Genomic DNA, 24,304 nt, shown 5'->3' with positions numbered 1-24,304 from the left:
GGCCGTCGTTGTCGAAGAGAAGGGGGGGGGGGGGGGGAGGGGAAAGGGGAGTGCGGTGCCGAGCTCCAATGATATCTCCGTCAGTCACCAACGACCCCAAGTCGCGGCCGATCAGCCAAGCCGACAATCCGACCGCCCGCCAATACTTCGCTTCGTCTCTCTTCTCCCCCCGTGTGCGCGCCCAAATAATACCCGGCGTCCTTGCGTCCTTGCTGCGGAAGTGATGCTGGTATCCTGGTATCGCGGCGTTAGATCATGCTCCGCTGCCGCAGAGGGACCCGGGAAGTCCCTTGCTGAATGCACACGAGCGTTGGCGAGATCCAGACTACAGCACCACCGTCCGGCCCTCGGCTGCCAAGGTGCGTTGCCATCAGGCCATACACTCTACTTATGACATTTCCGTCCCGATTAGCTCGAGGGCCCCGATCTGTCCTGCGGCGCCTCCGCGTGGCTGGCGAGCTTGTCGTGCAAGGTACATCCACAAAACAAACCAGAAAGTTCAACACTTAGCTTCCCTGCAAAGGAATTAACCCAGGGACCCAGGCGGCCCCCTCCACCTACCCTCATATCGTTCCGTCCCTACCTTACCTACCCACGCACAAGTCTCTTTCCTCTTCGCTGAAAGGCAGACGGCGATGACGGCCAGGATCTCGTCGAGATGGAGCTCCACAAAGACCACGACATCGAAATGAACCCGCTCGGTCGGGCACGCAGCGCCGCAGAAGGAAACCCCTTTGCGCCGTACGGCGGGAGAAGCATCATCTCCTCCGCCGGAGCTCGCCCCGGGTCCAGCCGCTCCGTCCCCGGCGGGACCAAGAACGGGAGCGGCACCGCGGCCGGCGCCGGAGGCATGAGAGCACGCGTCGATCGCTTCATCGACTCCTTCAAGCGCGAGGACGGGTCGAGCGAACGCTCCCTGCGCCGCGGATCCAGGGACACAGGCGGCTACCACGACGATATCAGCGACGGATACGACCCAGGGAGGCTGCCCTCGGCAGGAACAGCAGCAGCAGCAGCGACGGGAGTCGTCCGCGGAAACGGAGGTGCCCGGTACTACGACCTGCGCGCCGCCAATATCCGGACGGCCAGCTCGCTGCTGGCGAGGGAGCTCAAGGGCCGCCACCTGCAGATGATCGCCATCAGCGGTTCCATCGGGACCGGCCTGTTCGTGGCCTCGGGCCAGGCGCTCAGCCAGGGCGGGCCCGCCTCCGTCCTGGTGGCCTACCTGCTCGTGGGCGTCATGCTGTGGTGTACCGTCCAGGCCCTCGGCGAGATGGCCGTGGTGTTTCCCGTGGCCGGCTCCTTCTCGGCCTATTCGACCCGCTTTCTAGACCCTAGTTGGGGGTTCGCCATGGGCTGGAAGTAGGTTGATTGATTCACTCGATCCTGCCGCCGGGCGTTTGCTGTTCGGCGAAATTCTCACTCGAGCGCTCGACGGCACTGGCCGGTGGCTCTCTTGTCGTGTAATTAATAATGTGTTGCGAAACAGCGCAGTGCTAACCGTGTTCTGTTTGGTTTAATAATTAGTTACGCCCTGCAGTGGATCGTGGTGCTTCCCCTGGAGATCATCGCCGGCGCGCTTACGATACGATATTGGAACCCAGAGCTGAATTCGGCCATCTTTGTGACTATCTTCCTACTCACCATTGTCGCTATCAACCTGTCGGGCGTCAAGGGGTACGGAGAGGCCGAGTTCATCTTTGCCATTGTCAAAGTCACGGCCGTCGTCGGGTTCATGTAAGTCTTACCCTTGTCATTTTCTTTAATTAACGAAACACCAGAATAGATAAAAAATATTTTTTTTAAAAAAAACATAACCGTGCATTAATACTCACACGATTGCGACAGACTCCTAGGGATTGTGATTAATATTGGCGGCACCCCGACGAGTGGCTACATCGGGGGCAAGTACTGGCAGGACCCGGGAGCCTTCAACAACGGCTTCAAGGGCCTATGCACCGTCTTCGTGAAGGCCGCCTTCGCCTTCGCCGGCACCGAGCTGGTCGGGCTGGCGGCGGCCGAGACGGCCAACCCGCGCAAGTCGCTGCCAACGGCCATCAAGCAGGTATTCTGGCGCATCACCCTCTTCTATATCGTCTCGCTCGTGCTGGTCGGCCTGCTGGTGCCGCACGACGAGGCGCGCCTGCTCGGGGCCGCCAACATGGCCGACGCCTCGGCCAGCCCCTTCGTCATCGCCATCGAGAGCGCGGGCGCCACCATCCTGCCGTCCGTCATGAACGGCGTCATCCTGGTCTCGGTCCTCTCGGTAGGCAACTCGTCCGTCTTCGGCTCCACCCGCACCCTCGCCGCCCTCGCCGACCAGGGCCAGGCGCCCCGCATCTTCGGCTACGTCGACCGCCGCGGCCGCCCCCTCGTCGCCGTCCTGGCCGTCTCCGCCGTCGGCCTGCTGGCCTACCTGGCCGCCGACCGCCGCACGGGCGCCCACGGCGGCGGCGGGCCCGTCTTCGACTGGCTGCTCGCCATCAGCGGCCTCAGCACCGTCTTCACCTGGTCCAGCACATGCCTGGCCCACATCCGCCTGCGCCGCGCCTGGGCCCGCCGCCGCCGCTCCCTGGCCGACCTGCCCTTCCGCGCCCAGGCGGGCGTGGTCGGCAGCTGGATCGGCCTCGCCTGCAACCTGCTCGTGCTGGTCGCGCAGGTCTGGGTCGCCCTCTCGCCGCTGCCCCGCGACGACGACCGGCCCCGGACGGGCGCCGAGCGCGCCGAGACCTTCTTCCTCAACTGCCTCGCCCTGCCCGTGGTCCTGGTCTTCTGGCTCGGCCACAAGCTCTGGTTCGGCACCCGCTTCGTCCGCCTGGACGACATGGACATCGACACCGGCATCAGGGACCTCGGCAGGCTGGGCGGCATCATCAAGGCTCAAGAGGAGGAGGAGCGGCGGAGCTGGCCGAGGTGGAAGCGTTTCTATCGCCTCATCTGTTGAATGGCCAAGGCGTCACCGGTTTATCTCGATATTGATAACCGCATGTTGTTATTTATGGTGTAATTCATTACTGTACATTACTATCTTTCACTCATAATGGGAACCGATGTGGCCGCTTTCGGAAGCCCGAAAAGCAAGGTAAGGGTGCTAAAGAGTCCTAAGCGCGCCGCCTGCAGCTGCACTCTGCTTATCAATCTCTTTGAAGCTCAGGCCCGAACCGCCTCGGCTCTCGTGTCTTGGATGACTTAGTTGCAATGCTGAAACCACATCCCACGATCTCCCGGCTTGCTCTTCGGCATTAATTACTGCGGCATGTGCAACCCCCGCGTGTTGCGAACCCGGAAGCTGGGGAATGACGCTTTACGTCCTGCATTACTAGGTTACATCGCGGGCAGTCAGCTTCCAGGTTGGCGGGCTCTGGACTTCTATCGTCGTGCTAGAGTTTCGACTCTGGCCAAAGGGGGCTGACGGCCTAGGGACGGATAGGAAGGAAGTTGGGCATCGCAGAGGTGGCCCCTCTCCAGGCGCGATGAGTATTAATAATTTCGCGTTTGAATCCCTGAAGAAAGACACACCAGGAAAAGGATGAAGTGATAAAATATCGGCTTCCTGGAGCTTGTCACGGAGATCAACCCAGAGGTTCATCGAGCTGACAAGCATGATTTCCCGTCGTTTATCCCACGTATTGATCATCTTCTCAGCGGCACTCGGGGCCACTGCCAAATTGTTCCCCTTCGAGTCCGTTCAGCTGACTCGGGCGGACGTGGTGGCCTTCCCTGCGGTCGGGTTCTGCAACAGAGACACAGCACCTCCGTGGACCAGCACTAATTACTCCAAGACGCCGTGCCTGGCCCGGTAATTAGTCCTAACTAGCCGACCGAACCAGACTGGAAGCAGCTGAATATCACCCTCGGCGGGTCCCTTCTTCGACCTCTAATTACCGGCGGCTTCGGCCTGCTATCGAGGGGGCAACTACAACCAACCTATGTGCGAGTGGCTCGTCGACCAGTCCGGCCGGACGCACTTTTGGATCGATGAGCCGCTCTCGACCCTCACACAATGGCCACAGGGAAGTACCTGCCCGCTCGTCCTCGACGCCCCCGGTACATGTACCCGTGGCGGGTATCCGGAGTATGTGGTCAACGCAACCACCGTGAAGCACATTCAGGCGGCGGTCAATTTTGCAAGGAACAAGAATGTTCGGTTCGTCATCAACTGAGTGGGGTGTCTGTCCTCTCTGGAGATCCCATGGCATTGCTGACAATCAATTCATCAGGAATGCAGGGTACGACTTTGGTGGCCGGTCCATGGGTGCAGGGTCCTTGAGCGTTTGGGTTCACAACTTGAAGGACTTTGAGTTCATCCCGGAGTACACAGTCGGCCGCTATTCCGGCATGGCGGTGCGGGTTTGGGCGGGCGTAGAGAGTTGGGAACACTTCAACCACATGGCAGCCAACAATATCTCGGTCGTCGCTCCCGGTGGAAGTACCATCGGAGCCGTAGGCAGGTGGATCTCGGTCGCCGGCTACGGCGCCTTGACGAACAAATACGGCCTGGGCGCCGACCAAGTCCTGTCCATCAACGTCATAACGGCCGATGGACACTTTCTCACAGTCGACCCCACCAGCAGCAACAGAGACTTGTGGTGGGCACTCAGGGGCGGGGGACCAAGTGAGGCCACAGAACCCCTGGACGAGACGGAGTAAAAAAAAAGGAAGAACGGCCCCCCTTCCCACTCTGCTGACACACCCCCAAAACAGGTACATTCGGCGTCGTCACCTCCGTGGTCCTCGAGGCGTACCCGCCCTGCAGCAGCATCAACACCAGGCTAGCCTTTACCGTTAACCCATCCCTCAGCGACACGGGAGAACCCGCCGCCGGGGGACCCCAACGCGCTCACCAACCTGACCGCCTTCTGGGACGGCGTGTCGTTCGCGTACCGCTACTGCCCAAACATCATCGCCGCCGGCGGCTACTGCTTCAGCTGCATCACCCAGCTCGGCAACTCCTCCTTCCGCTTCACCTCGGCCCAGATCGTCCCGGACATCACGCCGGCCGCCCACGTCGCCCTCCTCCGGCCGCTCCACGACCGCCTCGCGCGACTCCCACGGCATCCCCGTCACCCTCCCCACCAATCCCATCCCTACCCCCTACGCCGGCGACTTCCCGATCAGTGAAATTGGAATAACTGTGCAGATACAGTTTACCAACGCGCGCTACCGCTCCCGGTTGTTCCCGGCGCGCCTGTGGGACGGGAGCAGGGAGGGGTCGTGGTCTGCCGTGTTCGAGGTCATCCGCGCGGGCGTCGAAGAGGCCGGGTACACGTTCCACGGGATCGCGTATTACTCGCCCACGCGGGAGGTGGCCGGGTGGCCGGCGTCCGTACCCCGACGACCCTGTCGCCGGCAGCGCGGTGCACCCGGCATGGCGCGGGGCGGCCAACTACCCCCGCCTGGTCGAGATCATGAGGAGGTGGGATCCGTGGGGGGCCTTCTAGGCGAGGACGACGGTCGGAGGGGAGCGGTGGGAGGTGATCACTGACGACGGATATCCGATGAGCCAGAATGGACGATTGTGTAGGGTGTCGAGGCAGGCGTAGTTTTCGGTGATCAAGTAATTAGTAAAGGAGAGGGGGGGGGGGTTACCAGCTCGTGGGACGTTCTGTGCAAGAAATACGCGCAGCGACATTACATACAATCTTCTGCTTCCATCTTCTTTACCGCTTTCATGATGAAGAAACGTTTCTATAACTGGTGACACAGGAGAAGAACAAAAAAAAAAACACGCTTAAAAGACATATATTGTACGCTAAGAGATCTAAGAGCTACCTATAAAACCCACCAGACGCTCTCCAAGACGCCATAGCCGCGTGGTCATCAAATTTCTATTTTACATCATGTTATGTGTGGGTGCGCTATTTATCGTAACGCACCGCACTCGAGAGCCTCAAGGCTTGCCCAAGTCCGGACTGAAGAATTCCCTGAGCGCCTCTTCCTCCGCCGGCGTCATGGATGGCATCCCCTCTCCTGCCGGACTGCTATTCATATTATTCGGAGCCGCCATCTGCCCCATATCCGCCGCGTTTCCCGCCGCCGACGACACCGGCGCGGCAGGAATCGTACTGGCGAAACCCGTGTCCAACCTCGGCCGCGCCATCATGGCGCCGAGGTCCATCTGCGGAGGCGGCGGGTACACGATCCCGATTCCGGCCTGCTGGCTCGCGTAGGGCGGGTACGAACCCACCACCCTCGACGAGGGCATTCCACGCATGGGCGGACCCTGGCCCGGGTGCACGCCGCGAGGGAATGGGTGAGGCGCCGGCTGGCGGATGCCGTAAACGTCCTGGACCTGGGGCATGGCGCCCGGGTGCATCGCGACCATGGGCAGGGGTTGGTGGATGGTGTTTATGGGTGGTGTGAACATGGCAATCGGCGGCGGGGGCGCGCAGAGATCTTCGATGATGGGGCCGTTGGCAAAGTTGGCCGTCCACAACGTGCTGGGGGACATGGACGACTGCATCGGGGTCTGACCAACCCCCGGCACTGAAGACGGTACGGAGGACAGGCGCTGGGAGGACATCATACCCTGCGTCTGAGGTTGTTGAGGAACAGCGCCATACTGTTGTTGTTGTTGTTGTTGTTGTTGTTGTTGGTAAGGGTTAATAGAGTACGCCGGGTCAGGGACAAATCGCGAACGATGGTTCATAGTGTGTCTGGCGGATAGATGTCGGTATGGTTGTGGTCTGCCCCTCACTTGCAAGTTCTTTTGGCCAGAGCTGCCTATGATTGTGAAATGGAGACAAAAAGTGGCATATTGTGAGAGAGGTGACTGAGTCGTGGGATAGAAGGTTAGGGACGTATGGTAATTATAGCCGTCCCAGGTCTTCGTCAGAGAGTCAAAACACGGCTTGCTCCGGACCAGGGTCCCAGACTCAGTCAGTCATTGCCAGACCCGTAAAGGGGCTCGTGAGCCCGGTTCCTCATATTGGCTGTTTCGGATGAGGTCATTGTTTACCCTGGGTGAAAGTACAGGGACAGCGAAGGGGTCGCAGAGGGGCATTTTGTTTGTGAAAACCCAAAACCCAAGCGGCTTACCAATGAGAACCAACTGGTTGCGTTGGATGGCCCTGTTTCTTTCGGCCGTTGAGTATACGAAATCTCCTGGGGTCTTTGCACGTTTCAGGTTGTTGGCCGGTGCTCGACCGGAGTACGGCCGAGGCCCGGCCCGGCCTACTCCACCTGTTCGTAACCCGGACCGGAGATATTGTCCCCACCTATTCGGAGCCCCCCGGGAGGATGCATCAAGGCGAAACAAAAAAGCAGCACAACGGCTCTCGAATTATATAAACACTGAGAAATGGCACGTTACAAACCATGTGTAGGCCGAAAAGAAGCAGAAGCCCGCTTCGTAGGTGCAGCTGGGTCCGGCCCCCGCCCAGGTGGCCGTGACCGTTGTCCGGGTGGCCCACCAGTCTTCCCCAACAGGCCAAAAGGCGCCGGCGAGAACCAGTTACAGTAACACGACGCTCGTAGCGTCAGGGACCCCATTCTCCTTGTTTCGGGGCTCATACGCCTTTTGTGGCCCGCGACCAGGCTCAGAAGAACTCTTGTTCCGTTTTCCATTGTCCTCTTTGTCTAAAATCCTATAGCTTGAGGGGTGGAGAACTAACCCTTCTCTTTCAACCCGACTTCGTCGAAATCTATTTCACCCAGTCTTATTTCACTCCCTCCAGACACACTCCAAGTGTGCCACTTTCCACGAGAGCACACGGCCCATGGGTGCTCCGAGCTCGCAAGCCGCCAGGAGCGACATGTGGCTCCAACGGGTCCTTCTCCGACTGTCAGTCTTGACCAAAAAGCCCAGGTTCCACGATATTAAGTGGACCGATGACGGCGAAATCCGTCCCGTCACCCGCGGCAAGGGAAAGCAGTTTGGCTATCCTGAAGAATCCGCGCCTGTATTCATGTTCGGGATTCCCGCACTCTCTAGGATGGAATCGAACTTGTCAAGATCGTCACAGGTGCCTTTGATCGCAAAGGAGGATTCAAGGCGAGCGTCTGCCCCTCGGAGAACACTGTATCTGGCAGAGTTCTGTGAGGACTGAAGACATGGTGGAGTTTGGTCATCTTGGACGTTTGCCTCTTTTGGAATCGGGGAGTTCGGTGTTGCATCCTAATTCCGATGGAGGCCGTTGGAGCATCTGTTGGAATCGGGAAATCGGTAAAGGGAAAAAAACAAGGTAGTTGCATCGTTGCTTTGCACGAAGAGGCGGTGTCAGGATATCCGTTCGCTTTTGCGGTGACCATCAACGCGCTCTCGTGGCCTCACATGGTGCAGCACTGGTTTTAACGCCGTTTCTTCTGTTCTCATCTATGGAAATTGTGTCGTAAACCAAAATCTGGCCTCTATTTATATCCCGCGCGATCCATAATGCATGTCAGACTGTCAGATTTCTCCAAAACCGTTTACCACCTCGAAGGACTTGAAATAATACACTCCAACCACATCCACAAACGCCTCTCCCAAAACGCCAGTCCCTCCTCTTTCCGCCTCTAGGCCAAATTGAACCGATCCCTCAATAACCAACCGAGAAAGGCCGCCGCAAAAAAAAAAAAAAAAACCAAAAAAAACCGATGATGCCCAACCCGACGAGAAATCCGCCTCCCTTCCCCCGGTCCTCAGATGGCCGTAAACCTCGTCATGCGTTCCTCGATCTGGAGCTGCACGTGGCGCGGCAGGCTGGAGATCGGGGTCCAGTTGGGGACGAAGTGGGGCCCGCGGTTCATGTAGACGCGGGTGCGGTCCACGTTGCGCGACGAGTTGGGCGGGTAGTAGGGCGTCCGCCGGGCCGGGCGGATGATGGGCGGCGGTGGCGGCGGCGCGAAGGGCCCGCCCAGCCCCATCGGGTTCATCCCGGACATCTCGACGTCCTCTGGCGGTTGGGATGTGGACGGCCTCGTTGGAGGAGAGGAGGGGGAGGAGGAGGAAGAAGACGCGGAGGAGGGGGAGGAGAAGGGGTCTGAGAGGGGAGAGGAGGAAAGGGGGGATGACGAGGTGCTCCGTGATCGGGAGCGGATGGGAAGACGGTTGATTCGCTGAGAGGCGGTTGGCCAGCGTGGGAGGGAGGACTTGGGCTGGCTGGAGTCGGGCGCGCCGCTGGACGAGTGGCGCCGGGCGATCTGGCCGGGGCTGCGGCTGGCCGAGGAGCTTGAGAAGCTGTTGAGGGAGGAGTAGGCCAGGGCGTCTATCGGCCGGTGGGGCGTGCTGGGCGGCGAGGGCAGGTCAAAGTAGTCGAGCAGGGAGCCGTCTGAGGGAACCATGGCGACGGCGCCGGGCGACGTCGGCGAGAGCTTCATGCCGGTCGTGGTTTGTGTGATGTCCTCCATGATGTCGTCTTCGGGCTTGGAGAAAGAGCGGAAGCGCTCAGGCGCGTAGTGTCTGCTTGTAAACGAAGGCATGATGTCCAACCGAGTTTCCGAGTCAATCCCGGTGAAGAAGCGGACTCGGCCGTCTCAAGGGTTCAAGTGATTTTTGGGTACTGGTCGATGATGAAATGATGAGGTGAGCAGGTGGGAACGGAAAGGCGCCAGCGCTCTTCCAACGCAACACTGCCCACACGCAGCACGCAAACAACCCGTGGAAAGGAGGGGAGGGGAGGGTGGAACGAACGAAGGAGACTTCCTCGACGACAGCCTCGAGCTGCGAACGGATCAACCGCGTTGCAAGCCCTCGAGGTCATCTTGTACAGTGGCCTGACCGGCGCCTCTTGTTTTAATCGTTCCTCGGAGGGTGAGATGAGCCAACCACAGTCACCGGACCTGCACCGGGCCTGCACCGGGCCTCATTGGCTGGAACCTCGAGACCTCTCAAGGCGTCGTTTCGCACGCTAATTTTAGGGTCACCCGCCGTTTTGGGACGCCATTTCGAGGCCATGCGGCACCGGCGAATCAGCTGCTGCAGAATCGCCAACCAGCACTTCTGTGACGGTTTCAGCGATAATGTCATCCTCCGCAGGGGCACGACTCGGAAGTGCCACTAGCCTGCAGAAAATGCATGCATACCCCACAGCGGGGGGTTTGAGCCGCTCAAACAGCAAACAGCTGCCTCACAGGGCCTGCTTAATCCGTACAAGCACCGGGTCGTGAGTTGGGCCTACTGCAAGAAGGGCAGTTTCCGCCATGAAACAACACCGGATCTGGACTGAGTCTCACTCAGCCGAGCTGTCCGACAGGGCTCTTGGCGGATGATCGACGAATGAAACCCTGTCTGGAGATCTCGGCACAGCAAACTATCCCAGTCTTGAGCGTTGAGAAATCCGATTTGGCGGCGATCTGTTGGCACACATTCTCGAAAACCCTCGAGCCATGATACTTGTTGCGATTCGCCCAAAACTCGATTTGGATTAAGAAGCAACATGTTCCTCATCGCATAATTAATGGACAAAGCCCCAAAAGGAAGGAAGGGTCGTGTCATATCCAGACGAGGTGTGAAAGTGGACAACCAAGCCGGCTTGCCATGAAGAGCGCGTGCCGGGTTTGTCATGTGCACAGCTCCACACTGTCGGCACGTCGGGTCGTTCTGAACCAAGGAACTCGGGAGTGCTGTGGTGTTGTCCAGGCGTAGCAAGACATCCAGTATCGATTATCTCGGTAAATTAATGTCGAGCATGGTGCGCTGGCGTCATTGATCTTGACCCAGGTTCCCTGATAATCCTCCCTCCCATTCCCATCCTAGATTCCTCCAACTGTTTCCCCCCTTCCCCTCTTCATCACCCCACCCCACCCCACCTTCACACCTTGACACCAGAAACCGGGCAGACCGCTCCCTCGCCGGCGCGGCTGACATCCGGATGCCCGTGCAGCTTCCCCTTGTGGTGTCCGACCTTGGCCTTGGTCACGGGACAGACGGCCTCGTCGTCCTTGTTGTCGGTGGGAGGGTGGTCGGGGGGCAGGACCGTCGTCGCGGTGCCGACGACGGGGCACACGTCGTCGTCCATCGCCTTGCTCTTCTCCTCGTTCACCAGCCGGCCGCTGATCACGGGGCAGGCCGAGGCGTCAGAGGGAGAGCGGCCCTTGGGGATCGGCACGGCGGGGTGCTTGTGCAGGTTCGCGTGGTGGTCTGTCGTGGCGCCGACGACGGGGCAGATCTGGCCAGGCTTGGAGAGGTCGATGTCGGGATGCGAGGGAGGGAGGGTGGTATTGGTCGTGCCGACCACGGGGCAGTTCGCTTTCGTCGAGGCCATTTTTTGTTGGGTAGGGTAGCTTGTGGGCGAATTGAGCGTGGATCGAGCCGCAGTCGATTACGGAATACTCCTAGAGCAGTGAAGCAGGTTTCGAGGATTTCTTCGTAAGCGGAATCTGTATAAAGTAATCACCTCCAGGCAGATATCACCTTTTTCGTCCCTCTGAACCGTTCGCCTGGCCTGCCCCGCGGCCAACAACCAGCGCTAACAACAACAGCCCTGAGCCTTCCACTTGCCTGAGGGGCGATGACGTAGTAGAGTGAGAAAGACCGCATTCGGGTGTGTTTGAGCCAATAGACAGAACGAACAGCTTTGCAGCTGGCAGAGAGATGTGGGGCTGTGCGGGGCGGGTCTAGGCCCGCTTGCTCAATCATACCGGAGGCGTTGGTCAGGAGAGTTTCAGGGCGCTGACCAGAGAACTGGCCCCGCAAGCTCTCCCATCATCTGGGGCTCCTCACAAAGTCGCAAGTGAACATGCGAAAGCAGTGCTTCTGGCTGTTTCGTCGAGGGGCGCGACTTAAAGCCGTCGGGAAAAACCATCGAACAACGATAAAAGAAAGAGAACTCTAAGGGTCAGTGATATACATCTGTAAACGCCAAAAACCAGCTTGTCAACCCGACTTTTCCGATGTTGTCAGCGGCAGGTCGCGGTTCTCCAGGTTCTACCCACCACCTGCAGCGACATGACGGCTGCAAACGGCCTTCAACACAGAACGGCAGGCCACCACAGGCAGGTTTGCCTAGATGCCTAGATGCCTAGCTGCCTAACTGCCTAGCCAAAGCAATCAGCTCGCTTGAACTCCGTGATTGCACGGTGCATCAACAAGGCATCGGCGGAAATCGCAGTCTTTGGCGATGGCACTGTCGAATCGAAGCGCTTAAACCTCGAGAGCTCCAGTGCAACGCGCTATAGAGCATTCCGTATATAACCCGTGTCAGCTATATTGCCTCCCACAGTAGGTACGGAGTACCATCGGGCCACAACAGGGTGGGAGAGCGCGCGCGGGTTAATCATCATCGAGACCGTACCAGAGTAGGTTGCACACGGGCAATTGATGACGTCGCTCTTACACCAAAGCTTGCGCAGCTGCACCAGGTGATCGCCTGTGAGGCGAATCCCAATACGTCGGCTCTAGTGCTCGTGCGAGAGTCCTGGTGCCGGTATAATATGATAATTACATCTTGCGGTGGACTAACCGACTTGTGTTTGCTCTTTCTCTTTCATCCTACCGCTCTCCGCCTTTTATCTTCCCCCTTCCCCCCCCTTTTCCCCAACGTTGAAATTTGTTCAGTCAGAAAGACAGAGAGAAGCCAAAATGATTTCCCCAGAGCAGGTCAACGAGATGCTCTACCCGGCTTCAACCACCTCGAAGCCGGGGCCGATCCCCACCGTTATCCGTACGTCATCACCCTAGGTCCTTGATCCCCTGATTTTCGAAGCTATACCCCTTCCCCCCCTTGCCCTCTCCCCTTGGTTTTCATAACCGACCCCGTCTCTCTGGGGGAGGCCAAAAAACACTAACACGCCAGCTCTCCAGCAAACCCGACCGAGTACCAGCTGGCGGGTGAGGTGGGCCACCGGACGCTGTGGGTTCTCTTCGCGGCCATGACCATCACGACGGCCGTGTTCGCGCTGCTGTCGTGGAACGTGCCGGTGGCGAAGCGGGTGTACCACGTGACGACGACGCTGCTGGCGCTGGTGTCGGCGCTGGCCTACTACGCGATGGCGACCGGCTACGCGTCGTCGCTCAGCTGCCGTCCCGTGCGCGACAGTCACGGCCACCACCTTCCCGACACCTTCCACGACGCCTGCCGCCAGGTCTACTGGGCCCGCTACCTCGACTGGGCCATCGCCAACTCGCTGCTCCTGCTCAACCTCTGCCTCCTCGCCGGCGTCGACGGCGCCCACACCCTCATGGCCATCGTCGCCCACCTCGTCACCGTCCTGGGCGGGTTCGCGGCCGCCTACGGCGCCGAGCGCACCGGCCAGATGTGGGGGTGGTTCGTCATCGCCTGCCTCGGCTACCTCTTCGTCGTCTGGCACGTCGGCCTGCACGGCACGCGGTCGGTCCAGGCCAAGGGCGCGCGCGTGTCCAAGCTGTGGGCGTCGCTGAGCATCTACTCGCTCGCGGTTCTGGCCGCTTATCCAATGTAGGTGAACCGGGGAGAACCCCCGCTTTGATGTTTTATGTTCCGAGTTTCGGCCCGCTCGAGAGAGAGAGAGAGACGTGATTGACTGATATCTGCTTGTTGTGTACAGTGCTTGGGCCATCACGACTCTTGCTCGCAGGACCGACGTGAATACCGAGATTATCGTCTACGCTGTGCTGGATGCCCTGACCAAGCCGGTGTTTGGCCTTTGGTTGCTCATCAGCCACCGCGCCATCCCCGAGTCTAATATCGAGATTGGAGGCTGGTGGTCGCAGGGCTCGTCTGCCGAGGGAAGAATTCGCATTAGCGATGAAGAATAACTCACCAACGGCAGTGCGGGGGTGTGTGAGATTCTCGAGCGGTGACTTCGGGGTAAAAAGAAAAGGGCACTCCGCATAGTTGTGCCAGGATAGCAAAATGGGGAAAAATTGAAATCGGATTGAACATGATCGATAGGCATATACGGAGGAGAGTACAGTACCTGGGGTAAAAGCTTGTGTATAATTGCTTGATACCTGATGCTGAACATTAGCAAGGTACATGAGTTTGGTTCGACCTCTGATTCTCGTGAGCGCACTGATCATGCAGTTCGAGTCAGATGGATCTGGATATGCTTCCGCTCCCCTCTTCGAGCCCTACAGTAGGGTATAAAGCGAAGCCTCAACGCTATTATAGGGCTTAGCGTACATACAGTCGGGGCAGCGCGAACCATACAAAATAGCCTTTCTATAAGTAGTATTCTATATAACTCATATATGATTCAATCCTACTATATAATTGATATATAGCTAATGTATTAAATATGTTATTGAATTATAAAGTTTATCCTCTATTATTATAGGTAGTAAATACTTATACCAAACATGCTAGCTATAGTATCAACAGCTGGTGAGATAGAAATAAGAGGATTAGGATAGTATATAGAAGCGAAGCTCTTTCCTTCGCCCTTCAATATATATATATATATATATATATCTTAGAGACGCCGTCATTGTAGCTTCGCTTCAATAACACCCGACCAATCTATGACCGAGGCTGGTAATGAAACTGTTATGATGTTCTTAGGAAAGTGCTATTGCGGCACCTATGTGGAGCCCTCTCTTTCAACACACTTCGCGCTACTATGTGTGGAATCATATAATAGTGTGCACCTAAGCTGTGCCAGAGATACCTACGTAGAGCTTCAAGGCAGACAATTCGCTCCGAGACTTCTGCCGGGAGGACAGATTGATGGTTGAATGAAGGCATCTTGTCGAATAGCCAGGTCGCGTTAGCCCTACCTTCTTACCGTACCCGAGCAAAGTATGGATACGTCCGTATAATTACATGTTCGCCCCTGCACAGTCGATCCTTCCCACGTTGCTGACCGAAACCTTGGGTTCGCAACGCGGCTGACAAAAATCCGAGCCGAGTGCTGGATTGGGAAATCTAAAGCGTGGGGGCTCGCCCCAGGAAAGCAGGTGCACGACCTGAACGCAGGCATGTTGGTTTTGCTAGGTTCGCCTTCGATTCGCTGATGGGCTCGCCGTTTCGAACTCGCCATGTTTATTGCCCAATAGCAGCACTTCCCGGCTGCAGGCAGTGTGGCCGGGCTTCTTTCCCATACCCGCGTTGCCTGCGGCACACGGCAAGTGCCCCCCCAAGTATGTACCGAACCCTTGTACGCCAGGTTTCTTTTCTTTCGTCGGGAAGGTTCTTAGCGTGAAGGCGTCATCGCAGTCCTGCATGGCGACGAGACGGTAGCCCCACTCGTGCCATTCGACAGGGTTCTCAACAACCTGATGTCTTGGGAGATTCTTCAACCTTAAATGGATCTTTGGTCCCTTATCTCGCCCTCTGTGCATGTGCTTGCTTCGCGACTTCCGTGCTTGCAGATCTCCAACTTTGCGCCCAGACAACGCCCGCGTGGCTAGGCCTATTGCGCGAGTTCACGAGGGCCACTAATTAACCTGCATCGTTGTATACGGACGTACGTATGTATTATGTACATTCATACATTTCGAAACATACCGGCAATACCCCACCAATCGATCTTTGGCAATGCCTCACCAGGTTTCCCCCGAGCGAACAATGTCGGACGAGAAGCTGGACATTCGGGACGGACGGCGGTCGTCCAGCGCGGAGGTTCCCAACCTGTCAGGCTGGTCCTCATGGTTCGGCGGGCCCGGCGTCACCATTGGGCCGCGCATCGCGCCAGTCCTGAGCGGCATCTCGCTCGGCAGCGACTCCGACACCGACCAGAGCAGCACGGCCATCTTGGACAAGCAGCTGGCGGCGGAAGACGGTCATGCGATCAAATACCGGACCTGCAGCTGGCAGAAGGTGCGTCGATCGTGGAGATCTCGAATCTTGTCCATCATCTTGCAACAATATTCTGTCGGGAATGGAGCAAAAAGCTAACAATTACATCCTCTTTTAGACAGCGGGACTGCTCTTCTCCGAATACATTTGCTTGGTACGTTAAGGTACCTGTTGTGTACTGTACAGTACATCCTGATGTGTCCAAACATTGCCGTTGTCGACGACGGCCAAGGACTTGGCCAGCCCAACCTACCGCGCCAAGTGACTACCAAGCCACCAAACTTACTATTAGTATCCACGACGCGACATCATGGACGCCCGCTTGGCTAACTTTAAACTACCCGCCAGGCCATTATGAGCTTCCCGTGGTCTTATAGCGTTCTTGGCCTGGTTCCCGGGTTAGTCGCACAGAGGGTCCCTGAGCGCAACTTTGATTCTGTTGAAATACTAACATCGCCCGCTTCGCATGTAGATTAATCTTGACCGCTGTCATCGCTGGCATCGTGCTATACACGTGAGACTGCCGTGTCCGCTCGTTCCTCCGAAAACCTCTACCTATACCTTCCTGACACGATATTGTTCTCCAGATCCTTGGTGCTGTGGGAATTCTGTCTTCGCCATCCAGAAGTCCGTGATGTCTGCGACATTGGCCAGATGCTTTTTTGGAACAAGAAGTGGGCTTGGTGGGCAACCGCCGCCATGTTCATCCTCAACAACACGGTAATTATCCCCTCCCCCCCTTTCCCCCCTTTTTCCACTCTTTCGTTTCCAACACAAAGCCAAACACCATTCTTCCCCACAGTTCATCCAGGCCCTGCACGTCCTGGTCGGCGCAAAGTATCTCAACACCATGACAGAGGCCAACGACGTGGCATGCCGCACTGTCAGCTTCGGGGTCGTCGTGACCATCATCTGCTGGGTATGCTCGCTTCCTCGAACCTTTGACATGCTGTCCAAGCTCGGCACTGCCTCCGCCTTCTTCACCTTCGTCTCCGTCCTCCTGGCCACCGTCTTTGCGGCCGTCCAGGCGCACCCGGCCGGCTTCGACCCGCGCTCGAGCTATACCAAGCCCGACGGCACAACAGGCATCGGCGGCAACCCCATCGTGACGGCCGTCCCCGTGGTCGGCACTACCTTCGTCAACGGCCTCGGTGCCTTCCTCAACATCAGCTACACCTTCATCGGCCAGATCACCCTCCCCTCCTTCATCGCCGAGATGAAGGACCCGCGCGATTTTCCCAAGGCGCTCTGGGCCTGCACCATCGCCGAGATCATCCTGTTCAGCATCGTCGGCTCCGTCGTCTACGCCTACGTCGGCAACCAGTACATGACCGCCCCGGCCTTTGGCTCCCTCGAGCCTTTGTTCAAGAAGGTCTCCTTCTCCTTCATGATCCCCACCATCGTCTTCCTCGGCGTGTTGTACGCCTCCGTCTCGGCCCGCTTCATCTTCTTCCGCATCTTCCAAAATTCTCGCCATAAGAACGAGCACACTGTCGTTGGCTGGGTTACCTGGGCGTCTATCTTGCGTAAGTGCCACGGCCTACTAATATTCACGAACGAATCGGGGACCTGTATTGACCCGGGCTTTGTGCGCAGTGGCTACTTGGATCGTCGCCTTCATCATTGCTCAGGTGATCCCCTTCTTCTCCTCACGTAGGTTTTCGTTCCCCTCCCTCTCCCTCTCCCTCTCGTTGCTCTGCTATATACTTTCTCTTTTCTTTCCCCCCACGTCTGCGCTTCATTATCTAACTTATGACTTTCATCAGTCCTCTCCCTTATGAGCTCCCTCTTCGACAGCTTCTTCGGCTTCATTTTCTGGGCTGTCGCCTACTTCCGCATGCGCCGTGCCGACGGGAGCATCGCCGTCGTGAAGGAACACACGGTGGCGGGCTACCTTCTCGGGTCACTCAACGTCTTCATCATCCTGGTCGGCGTCTTCTTCCTGACCGTAGGCACATATGCAACCGTCGAGAGCATCATCCTCGAGTTTGAAAGCGGAGCAGTCGGATCGGTCTTTTCATGTGCTAGCAACGGGCTATAAGGCGGGAAGAGAAGGTTCAATTGGATAGAGAGGAAGATACCCGAATTTTGCCATATCAAGCATGATAATCAAGCCTCGGAAAAAGAGGGTTTTTGCAACAGTAATTATATATCAGTAATGTTACGACTGCAAAATCAGGCCCTCGTTCAGAGCCGCAGAACAGGATCCTGTTACATATCCTGGCCCGGAATGGAGACGGAGAGGGCGCTTTAATGACTCTCGAATAATTATTGCGCTGTTTGTGGCACAGAACATCGTCATCATCCACTTCCTACTAGATGAGCTTCGACACACCATCAATCATTCCAGGGCTTCAGCGCTCCGGAGACTTAGAGTTCAGCCCACGAGGACAATGAGCGATTCAAAAGAGCGAGACTCGAGCTACAATAATTAGGCTTGCCCAAAAGAAGGATTAACCAAACATTTCAAGACCCGCTCTGTGCTAAGTAGCGTACGCAAAGTAAAGGTAGCCATAGGGCAGGGACGCTATTAGAGCATCCGCCATCTTTTTTATTGTGGGCCGGCAAGTGGATGGTGTGCCACACAGAACATGGAGCGCGTTTCGCGACAGATCTAGGAACACGGATACCGAGGTCTGCCACGTTCCCGGATGCGGCACAAGGCGGGTGCCTGAAACAGGGATCACCAACGGTCTGTTGAGGGGCGCCCTTACCTCAACCCACTAACAACTTAGTGCCATATTACCCCGTACTCTGTCCTGCCTCGTATGAATTCCTCTCTTCAACAAGACAAACAAACACCCACCACAACTCGCCGAGAGAGCCACAGCTCCCTGGAACACCCCCCATTCTCCCGATCTGCATCCACGATGGCACCCCATGCCCGCCTCATTCACCTGAAAGAATACGACATCAAGGAAGGATAGCAACGTGGAATTGATGTGGCTCCGACCTCGACCATAAAGTGCGGGACGCCTCGGCCTCGGCCGAGCCCGCCTGGAACGACGGCCACGTCGGCACCACGCCGGGGACTCTTTGTCTGGCGCATCGAGAACTTTGCCGTCGTCCCGCTCCCCAAGGCGTCCTACGGCCAATTCTACGACGGCGACAGCTACATCATCCTGCACTCGCGGCGGCGTCGCCTCGGGCTTCCGGCACGTCGAGCCGGGGGGAGAGAAGGGTGCGGCGGCGGGGGTGATAAGGGGGAGGACAAGAAGATCTGGGTATGGCAGGGTGCCAAGTGCTCGCCGATGGAGAAGGCCAGGGCGGCGCAGGTGGTGCACGTCATGGCGCTGGCGAAGCACGTGGACGTCGAGGTCGTGTCGCAGAGCGAGTCCCGGTCGCGGGTGGTCAAGATGCTAGGGGGTGGAGAGGAGGGCGGGTTCGGGGTTCTGAAGGCACCGAGGGCCAGTTGTCGGAGCAGCGGAGAGAAAGGCGGGGGGTTCTAGGGGGAAAGGCAAGGGGAAGAGGTTGTTTAAGCTGAGTGACGCGTCCGGGCAGCTAGAGTTCGGGCTGGTTAAGGACGGCGGGAGTGTCTCGCAGGCGGATCTGGACGGGAATGATGTGTTTGTGCTTGACGATGCGGGAGAGACGATGTGGGTCTGGGAGGGTCGGGGCGCAAGCAAGGCCGAGAAGGCAATGTGGTTGAAGGTTGCGCAGGCCTACGTGCACAAGCTGCAGAACGTTGATGGCGACGACGAGGCGTATCTCGCCCCAATTGCGAAGGTGCCGGAAGGCTGCGAAAGTGCGGCGTTCTTGCGTGCTATTGAGGCCATCTAAGGGATGCCCGGGGAAGGGATTCACGGAACTGTAAAGATGGGCTGTCAGACCACATATCTGAGTAGTGAGTGCTATTATTTACCGCAGGATGGGACTATTTACAGTGCCCATGACGCCACGCTGGCAAGGAGGGCACCAAAAACCAGCGCGAGACTGGGACGTCACGATGCCAGGCCGGAAGGTGCCCGCTATTAAATAACAGATATCGTCCGATATGTGCTCGCTGTTGTGTTGAAATAACGAAGTGTATCAATGTTGAAGAAACTTAAGCCTGTCGCATCCGCACGGTACACAGACCCACGTTCATACAGACAGGTCTTCGCCCCAGACCTGCTTGGCAATCTCGACCTCGAGCCGGATCTTGGCCCACTGCTGCTCCTCGGACAGGTCGTTGCCCTCCATCGTCGAGCTGAAACCGCACTGGTGTGACAGGCACAGCTGGTCGAGACCGCGGGGGCAGAACTTGGCCGCCTCGTTCAGCCGCCTAATTATGGCGTCCTTGTCGTCCAGCTCGGCCTTCTTGCTCGACATGACGCCGAGCACGACAGTCTTGTTCTCGGGCAGGAACCGCAGCGGCGAGAAGTCGCCGGACCGGACGTCGTCGTACTCGAGGAAGTAGACATCCACGTCGAGCTCCCTGAACAGCACCTCCGCCACGGGCTCATACCCGCCTTCGGCGAACCACTGCGAGCGGAAGTTGCCCCGACATAAGTGGATGCCGATAACCATATCCTTGGGCCGCTGGCTGATGGCAGCGTTGATGAGGGCAGCATACTGCTTGGTCAGCTTCTGGGGATCCTCGCCGTGGCGCTTGGCCGCCTCGGCGCGCATGCCCGCATCGCACAGGTACGCCAGGTTGGTGTCGTCAAGCTGGACAAACCGGCAGCCAGCAGCATACAGGTCCGCAATCTCGGCTTGATACACCTTGACCAGATCGTCGAAGAAGGGCTCCAGCGTCGGGTACGCCTCGGTCGAGATGGCCTCGCGCCCGCCGCGGAAGTGCACCATGGTCGGGCTGGGAATGCACACCTTGGTGGTGACCTTCTTGTCGGAGCCGGCGGCCACTTTCTGCCGGACGCTCTCGACAAACTTGTAGTCCTCGACCTGGATGGGCTGTGGGTGGCCCAGCTTGCCGACGACCGCCAGTTTGGGCGGTGTCACGCCGTGCGACGTGACATTGGTCGACGACAGGCTGCCGTGGCGCTCGACACCCGAAAGGTGCTGCAGGAAGTCGATGTGAAACCACGCCCGGCGGAACTCGCCGTCTGTTACTGACTGCAGGCCGCTGGCGATCTGCTTCTGCACCACCTCTGTGATGTGCTCGTCCTCAAGCTTGCGCAGGTCGGCAGCCGAAATGGGGGTTGCCGTGTCAAGGGTCTCACGCGCGCGAAGAATCGGCTGCGGGCGGAGGAATGAGCCGACGTGATCAGCGCGGTAGACTCCTGCGGGAAGCGGCATGGTCGCGACTGAAGGGTGTGTCTAGGTTTGGTGGCTCGTGGTTGGTCGTGGCCGAGGTGGTGCTGCTCCGAGTGTCTCGCGGAAAGGAGGAGTGGTGAAACTGGGGTCAAGTGAGACGCGGGATCGGTACGCTGCGGGCCGAGCAATTCGGTCCGCTAATAATGTCTTCTTGTGCGACGGATCGGGGAACAAAAGAGTGCTGAGTGCGACACATAAATGAAGCGTGCGTCGGAGCTTTGGAGACCAGTTCCGAACCTTCGGGATCGCCAAATCACAACGGTCCCTTGTCCTGTGATACCGTCGAGACGCAGGGACGTACGCCGTTTGTTTTGATTGAAAGTAGGGGTGAAGGTGGTGATGGCGCCGAGCTGCCGGATGGGCGCAGCGAGCTATAAAGTAATTATCCGACAGGCCTAGTGCCACCGTGCCACCACTCAAGACCATCGAAGCATTGAGTCCCTCATCCAAACCGTAATCGGCGTGGTGGAGGTCCGTTTTGCTGCAAAACCTGATGCAAAGCACCCACTGTGCCACGCGCGGCAGTGAAAAGACTCCATCTCGTTTGCTTGTCTTCGACGAATTGCGCGGGGTTATTGGCGCGGCGACGGTTGGTGATGCGGGGCACTGGCGCGCTCCGGAGAAACAGATTCCCCCGCCGGCAACGATACCCGGTTGTTCGACTTGGTGTCTGGGCGGAAGCTTGGCCGTCTTGCCGACACGCGACGCGCTCGACTCGAAGGCACGAAGGCCGGGAGGAGCCAGGGATGGGCGGCAGTTGTCTCGCTCGAGCTGTGACCAGTTGGCTTGGCCAATGCCAGTTGTCTGCCAAGTGGCGGACCGTTGGTGCAGTTCCACATTGAACGTTTTCTGGGGAAGGGGAAGCTACAACAGCCGTCGTTCTTTTCGGACCAACGGGAAAGAACAAGAACAATTTCGCTGCTGGTCAACGAGAGTAGTTAGAAGAACCTATCTTTATATAAACCTAGTAGCGCATGCTGTGCTGTACTTTATCTCAACGTGCTTGAATTAATCACCGACCTTACGGCCCGTTTAAGGTGCCCCAAGTCAAAACTGGCTGTGTGACCGGTGCCAGTTCCAACCGGCCAGCCAAGGATCGTCGCGGCGCTCTCCGAAAGCGGCGGTGTGTTTGTCTCGCTCTGCTGCCCATCGCTGGCATATTTCGAGTAATGAGCCAAAAGGCCCCTGAAGATCGTCGCCCAAATTCAAAAGGTTGGGCACCGCAGGTTGATGATGTTGCCGCCTGGACCCCACTTTTTCCATTTCGAGATTTCTAGGATTCCGACCACAGGCAGCAAGTTGTGCGCTTCACACTGCAAAAGGAGGGCACTCGAGTTCGCAGCTTCTGCCTGAGCATGTTGGGGGAGATTATGAAATTATTTACAAATTCGAGCTGTTAACCCGAGGAAAGACGAAAGGAAAGAAGAGGCAGAGCGCGTACCATATCTCTATACACGTAATTAATTATACTCCCGCCAAATCAAACACTGCGTCGCTGTAACTAGATTCTTCTGAGCACATCCAACCAGCACCTGTCGCGAAGTCATCTATATGCAATTCTTGAATTTGACTAGTACTGAAAATGACAGCAAACAAATGCATGGATGAACGGCCACGCCGCCCTGCTACCCAAGGATTTACACAGCGGCCTCGCCCTGCTTGAGACCGGTCGGGTGGCTAGCAGCGAAGGTCGTGGTGGGCTTCCACTTGGCCGAAGTGCGCGGGGTGGTCTCCTCCATCATCTTGTCAACCTGCTCAAGAGACAGACCCTTGGTCTCGGGCACGAGGAAGTAGGTGTAGACAAAGGCGCAAGTGCAGAGGCCGCCCCATACGAAGAACACGGACGACTTCATGTTGCCGCGGTTCTCGCCGACCATGTAGGGGGTGATGACGGCGATGATGGTGTTCCACAACCAGTTCGAGGCGGTCGAGAGGCCGACACCACGCGAGCGGATGGGAAGAGGGAAGATCTCGCCAATCACGATCCAGGCGCCGGGGCCCCAGGTCGAGGCGAAGAAGAAGATGAAGATGGCGATGAAAGCAATCTGGGCGTTAACAGCAGAGATGTTGTTGGCGAGAGTGGCATTCGGGTCGTCCGCCGTCGGGGCCGGGTGGGTGTGGTTGAAGCCGACGGTGACACCGACGATGGCGACGAGGAACTGGCAGATAAGCATGCCCAGAGCACCCCAGAACAGGATGGTGCGACGACCGAACTTCTCAACGGTGTAGAAGGAGATAGGGGTCGAGAAGACGTTGATGATGGTGAAGACCATGGACATGAGGAACGGGTCGTTAATGGCGCCCGTGGACTTGAGGAACGGAGTCGAGTAGTAGAAGATGAAGTTGACACCGGTCCATTGCTGCATCATTTGCAGGGAAGTGCCGAGGATGGTCTTGCGCAGGTTCGAATTGGCCTTGAAGAGCGAGCCCTTGAAGCAGTTGGCCCAGCTGCCGAACCAGTTGGTGGAGGGAATGAGCTGACGCTCGTACTCCTCGTTGGCGACGATCTCAGCGAGTTCGACCTGGATGTATTCCGAGTCCTCGGGCTGGCCGCGGAGGCGCGAGAGGGCGCTGGTAGCATCCGCGAGCCTACCCCTCTTGACGAAGTAGCGAGGCGAGTCGGGAAGGCAGAGAAGACCGCCGCCCAGGATGAGGGCCCAGATGAACTGGATGCCGATGGGGATACGGTACTGGCCGGTATCCTGGCGGTTCTGGGTACCGTACACAACGCAGGACGCAAGCATGAGACCAATCGTGATGCAGAACTGGTAGCCCGCAACCAAGGCGCCACGGACCTTGCGAGGGCACTATTGCGGGGCCAATTGTCAGCATTCGGGGAGCGAGAGCGGGCAGTCGTGGGGCCGGGGAGGGGGGACGGGAGGGGTTGGGGTGGTGGTGGTTTTCGAGGAGCTTACGATCTCGGACATGTACAGAATGACGATGGCGGACTCGAAGCCGACGCCAATACCGGCAATAAGACGACCGGCGACAATGGCACCGAGCGCGTTGCCGAGACCAGTGATAATCTGGATAACGCAGCCGATAATGTAGATGAGACAGCCGAGGATGACAGTGTACTTGCGGCCGATGAAGTCGGCGAGGTCACCGGCGATGAGGGCGCCGAAGAAGGTACCGCAGGACAGGATAGAGACGATCAGCGAGCTGTGCGACTCGCTAACCGCATCCTTGCCGGCACCCTCGACGGCATTGATGAAGAGCTTGGAGGCGAGGACGCCGTTGATGTAACCGGAATCGTAACCGAAGAAGATACCACCGAAGGACGCGAAGGCGCAGATCAGGTATGCCTTCCAGGTAACTGGAGCTTCAATCCTCTCAACATCCTGAGTTGTCGCCAGGTGGCCCACGTGGGCAGCTACTGGGCCCGTGGCCTCCTTCTCGCTCGAGGACAT

At 57.8% G+C, this 24,304-nt stretch overlaps 10 protein-coding genes across 10 annotated transcripts; 5 read left to right on the top strand and 5 right to left on the bottom strand.

Moving 5' to 3' along the window:
• Window positions 1-658: 658 nt before the first annotated feature.
• On the top strand, window positions 659-2,944 carry P884DRAFT_207950 (amino acid permease-domain-containing protein; the record flags this gene model as incomplete). Its single annotated transcript, XM_069438832.1, has 3 exons — window positions 659-1,362; window positions 1,528-1,737; window positions 1,849-2,944. The coding sequence occupies 3 exons, from the start codon at window positions 659-661 to the stop codon at window positions 2,942-2,944; spliced, it is 2,010 nt and encodes a 669-aa protein (XP_069295135.1).
• A 985-nt stretch (window positions 2,945-3,929) lies between these two features.
• P884DRAFT_272060 (uncharacterized protein) lies at window positions 3,930-5,485 on the top strand (the record flags this gene model as incomplete). The annotated part of the gene is made up of 4 exons (XM_069442492.1): window positions 3,930-4,147; window positions 4,221-4,615; window positions 4,802-5,007; window positions 5,147-5,485. The coding sequence occupies 4 exons, from the start codon at window positions 3,930-3,932 to the stop codon at window positions 5,483-5,485; spliced, it is 1,158 nt and encodes a 385-aa protein (XP_069295134.1).
• A 405-nt stretch (window positions 5,486-5,890) lies between these two features.
• On the bottom strand, window positions 5,891-6,649 carry P884DRAFT_207924 (uncharacterized protein; the record flags this gene model as incomplete). The annotated part of the gene is made up of 1 exon (XM_069438825.1): window positions 5,891-6,649. One exon carries the CDS (start codon window positions 6,647-6,649, stop codon window positions 5,891-5,893), a length of 759 nt encoding a protein of 252 aa, XP_069295133.1.
• A 1,903-nt stretch (window positions 6,650-8,552) lies between these two features.
• Window positions 8,553-9,649, bottom strand: P884DRAFT_263208 (uncharacterized protein). The gene has a single exon (XM_069441739.1). The coding sequence runs from the start codon at window positions 9,400-9,402 to the stop codon at window positions 8,623-8,625; it is 780 nt and encodes a 259-aa protein (XP_069295132.1). The 5' UTR covers window positions 9,403-9,649; the 3' UTR covers window positions 8,553-8,622.
• Window positions 9,650-10,725: 1,076 nt separating this feature from the next.
• On the bottom strand, window positions 10,726-11,394 carry P884DRAFT_229536 (uncharacterized protein). Its single transcript, XM_069439758.1, has one exon. The coding sequence runs from the start codon at window positions 11,184-11,186 to the stop codon at window positions 10,734-10,736; it is 453 nt and encodes a 150-aa protein (XP_069295131.1). The 5' UTR covers window positions 11,187-11,394; the 3' UTR covers window positions 10,726-10,733.
• A 1,042-nt stretch (window positions 11,395-12,436) lies between these two features.
• Window positions 12,437-13,941, top strand: P884DRAFT_294135 (uncharacterized protein). The gene is made up of 3 exons (XM_069444261.1): window positions 12,437-12,584; window positions 12,725-13,337; window positions 13,447-13,941. Exons 1-3 carry the CDS (start codon window positions 12,503-12,505, stop codon window positions 13,655-13,657), a joined length of 906 nt encoding a protein of 301 aa, XP_069295130.1. The 5' UTR covers window positions 12,437-12,502; the 3' UTR covers window positions 13,658-13,941.
• Window positions 13,942-15,202: 1,261 nt separating this feature from the next.
• P884DRAFT_229530 (amino-acid permease) lies at window positions 15,203-17,835 on the top strand. The gene is made up of 8 exons (XM_069439757.1): window positions 15,203-15,659; window positions 15,757-15,792; window positions 15,987-16,036; window positions 16,111-16,152; window positions 16,226-16,358; window positions 16,441-17,164; window positions 17,235-17,291; window positions 17,405-17,835. The coding sequence occupies exons 1-8, from the start codon at window positions 15,378-15,380 to the stop codon at window positions 17,677-17,679; spliced, it is 1,599 nt and encodes a 532-aa protein (XP_069295129.1). The 5' UTR covers window positions 15,203-15,377; the 3' UTR covers window positions 17,680-17,835.
• Window positions 17,836-18,889: 1,054 nt separating this feature from the next.
• P884DRAFT_279863 (uncharacterized protein) lies at window positions 18,890-19,418 on the top strand (the record flags this gene model as incomplete). The annotated part of the gene is made up of 2 exons (XM_069443369.1): window positions 18,890-19,020; window positions 19,088-19,418. 2 exons carry the CDS (start codon window positions 18,890-18,892, stop codon window positions 19,416-19,418), a joined length of 462 nt encoding a protein of 153 aa, XP_069295128.1.
• Window positions 19,419-19,721: 303 nt separating this feature from the next.
• On the bottom strand, window positions 19,722-20,876 carry P884DRAFT_302201 (methionine synthase-like protein; the record flags this gene model as incomplete). The annotated part of the gene is made up of 1 exon (XM_069444921.1): window positions 19,722-20,876. The coding sequence occupies one exon, from the start codon at window positions 20,874-20,876 to the stop codon at window positions 19,722-19,724; it is 1,155 nt and encodes a 384-aa protein (XP_069295127.1).
• A 1,655-nt stretch (window positions 20,877-22,531) lies between these two features.
• On the bottom strand, window positions 22,532-24,304 carry P884DRAFT_272053 (general substrate transporter; the record flags this gene model as incomplete). Its single annotated transcript, XM_069442491.1, has 2 exons — window positions 22,532-23,701; window positions 23,810-24,304. The coding sequence occupies 2 exons, from the start codon at window positions 24,302-24,304 to the stop codon at window positions 22,532-22,534; spliced, it is 1,665 nt and encodes a 554-aa protein (XP_069295126.1).

Source organism: Thermothelomyces heterothallicus, assembly GCF_042370625.1.
Source record: "Thermothelomyces heterothallicus CBS 202.75 unplaced genomic scaffold P884_scaffold_24, whole genome shotgun sequence".
Lineage (NCBI taxonomy): Eukaryota > Fungi > Ascomycota > Sordariomycetes > Sordariales > Chaetomiaceae > Thermothelomyces > Thermothelomyces heterothallicus.
This window is presented reverse-complemented; position numbering and strand designations above follow the sequence as displayed.

Excerpts from the sequence above, each read along its gene's own strand:
- P884DRAFT_263208 (XM_069441739.1), bottom strand. The coding sequence starts at position 9,402 with ATGCCTTCGTTTACAAGCAGACACTACGCGCCTGAGCGCTTCCGCTCT.
- P884DRAFT_229536 (XM_069439758.1), bottom strand. The coding sequence starts at position 11,186 with ATGGCCTCGACGAAAGCGAACTGCCCCGTGGTCGGCACGACCAATACC.
- P884DRAFT_294135 (XM_069444261.1), top strand. The coding sequence starts at position 12,503 with ATGATTTCCCCAGAGCAGGTCAACGAGATGCTCTACCCGGCTTCAACC. Across the intron at positions 12,585-12,724 it reads GCCGATCCCCACCGTTATCC|CAAACCCGACCGAGTACCAG; the intron begins GTACGTCATCAC and ends CCAGCTCTCCAG. Across the intron at positions 13,338-13,446 it reads GTTCTGGCCGCTTATCCAAT|TGCTTGGGCCATCACGACTC; the intron begins GTAGGTGAACCG and ends TGTTGTGTACAG.
- P884DRAFT_229530 (XM_069439757.1), top strand. The coding sequence starts at position 15,378 with ATGCCTCACCAGGTTTCCCCCGAGCGAACAATGTCGGACGAGAAGCTG. Across the intron at positions 15,660-15,756 it reads GGACCTGCAGCTGGCAGAAG|ACAGCGGGACTGCTCTTCTC; the intron begins GTGCGTCGATCG and ends ATCCTCTTTTAG. Across the intron at positions 16,359-16,440 it reads TGTTCATCCTCAACAACACG|TTCATCCAGGCCCTGCACGT; the intron begins GTAATTATCCCC and ends TCTTCCCCACAG.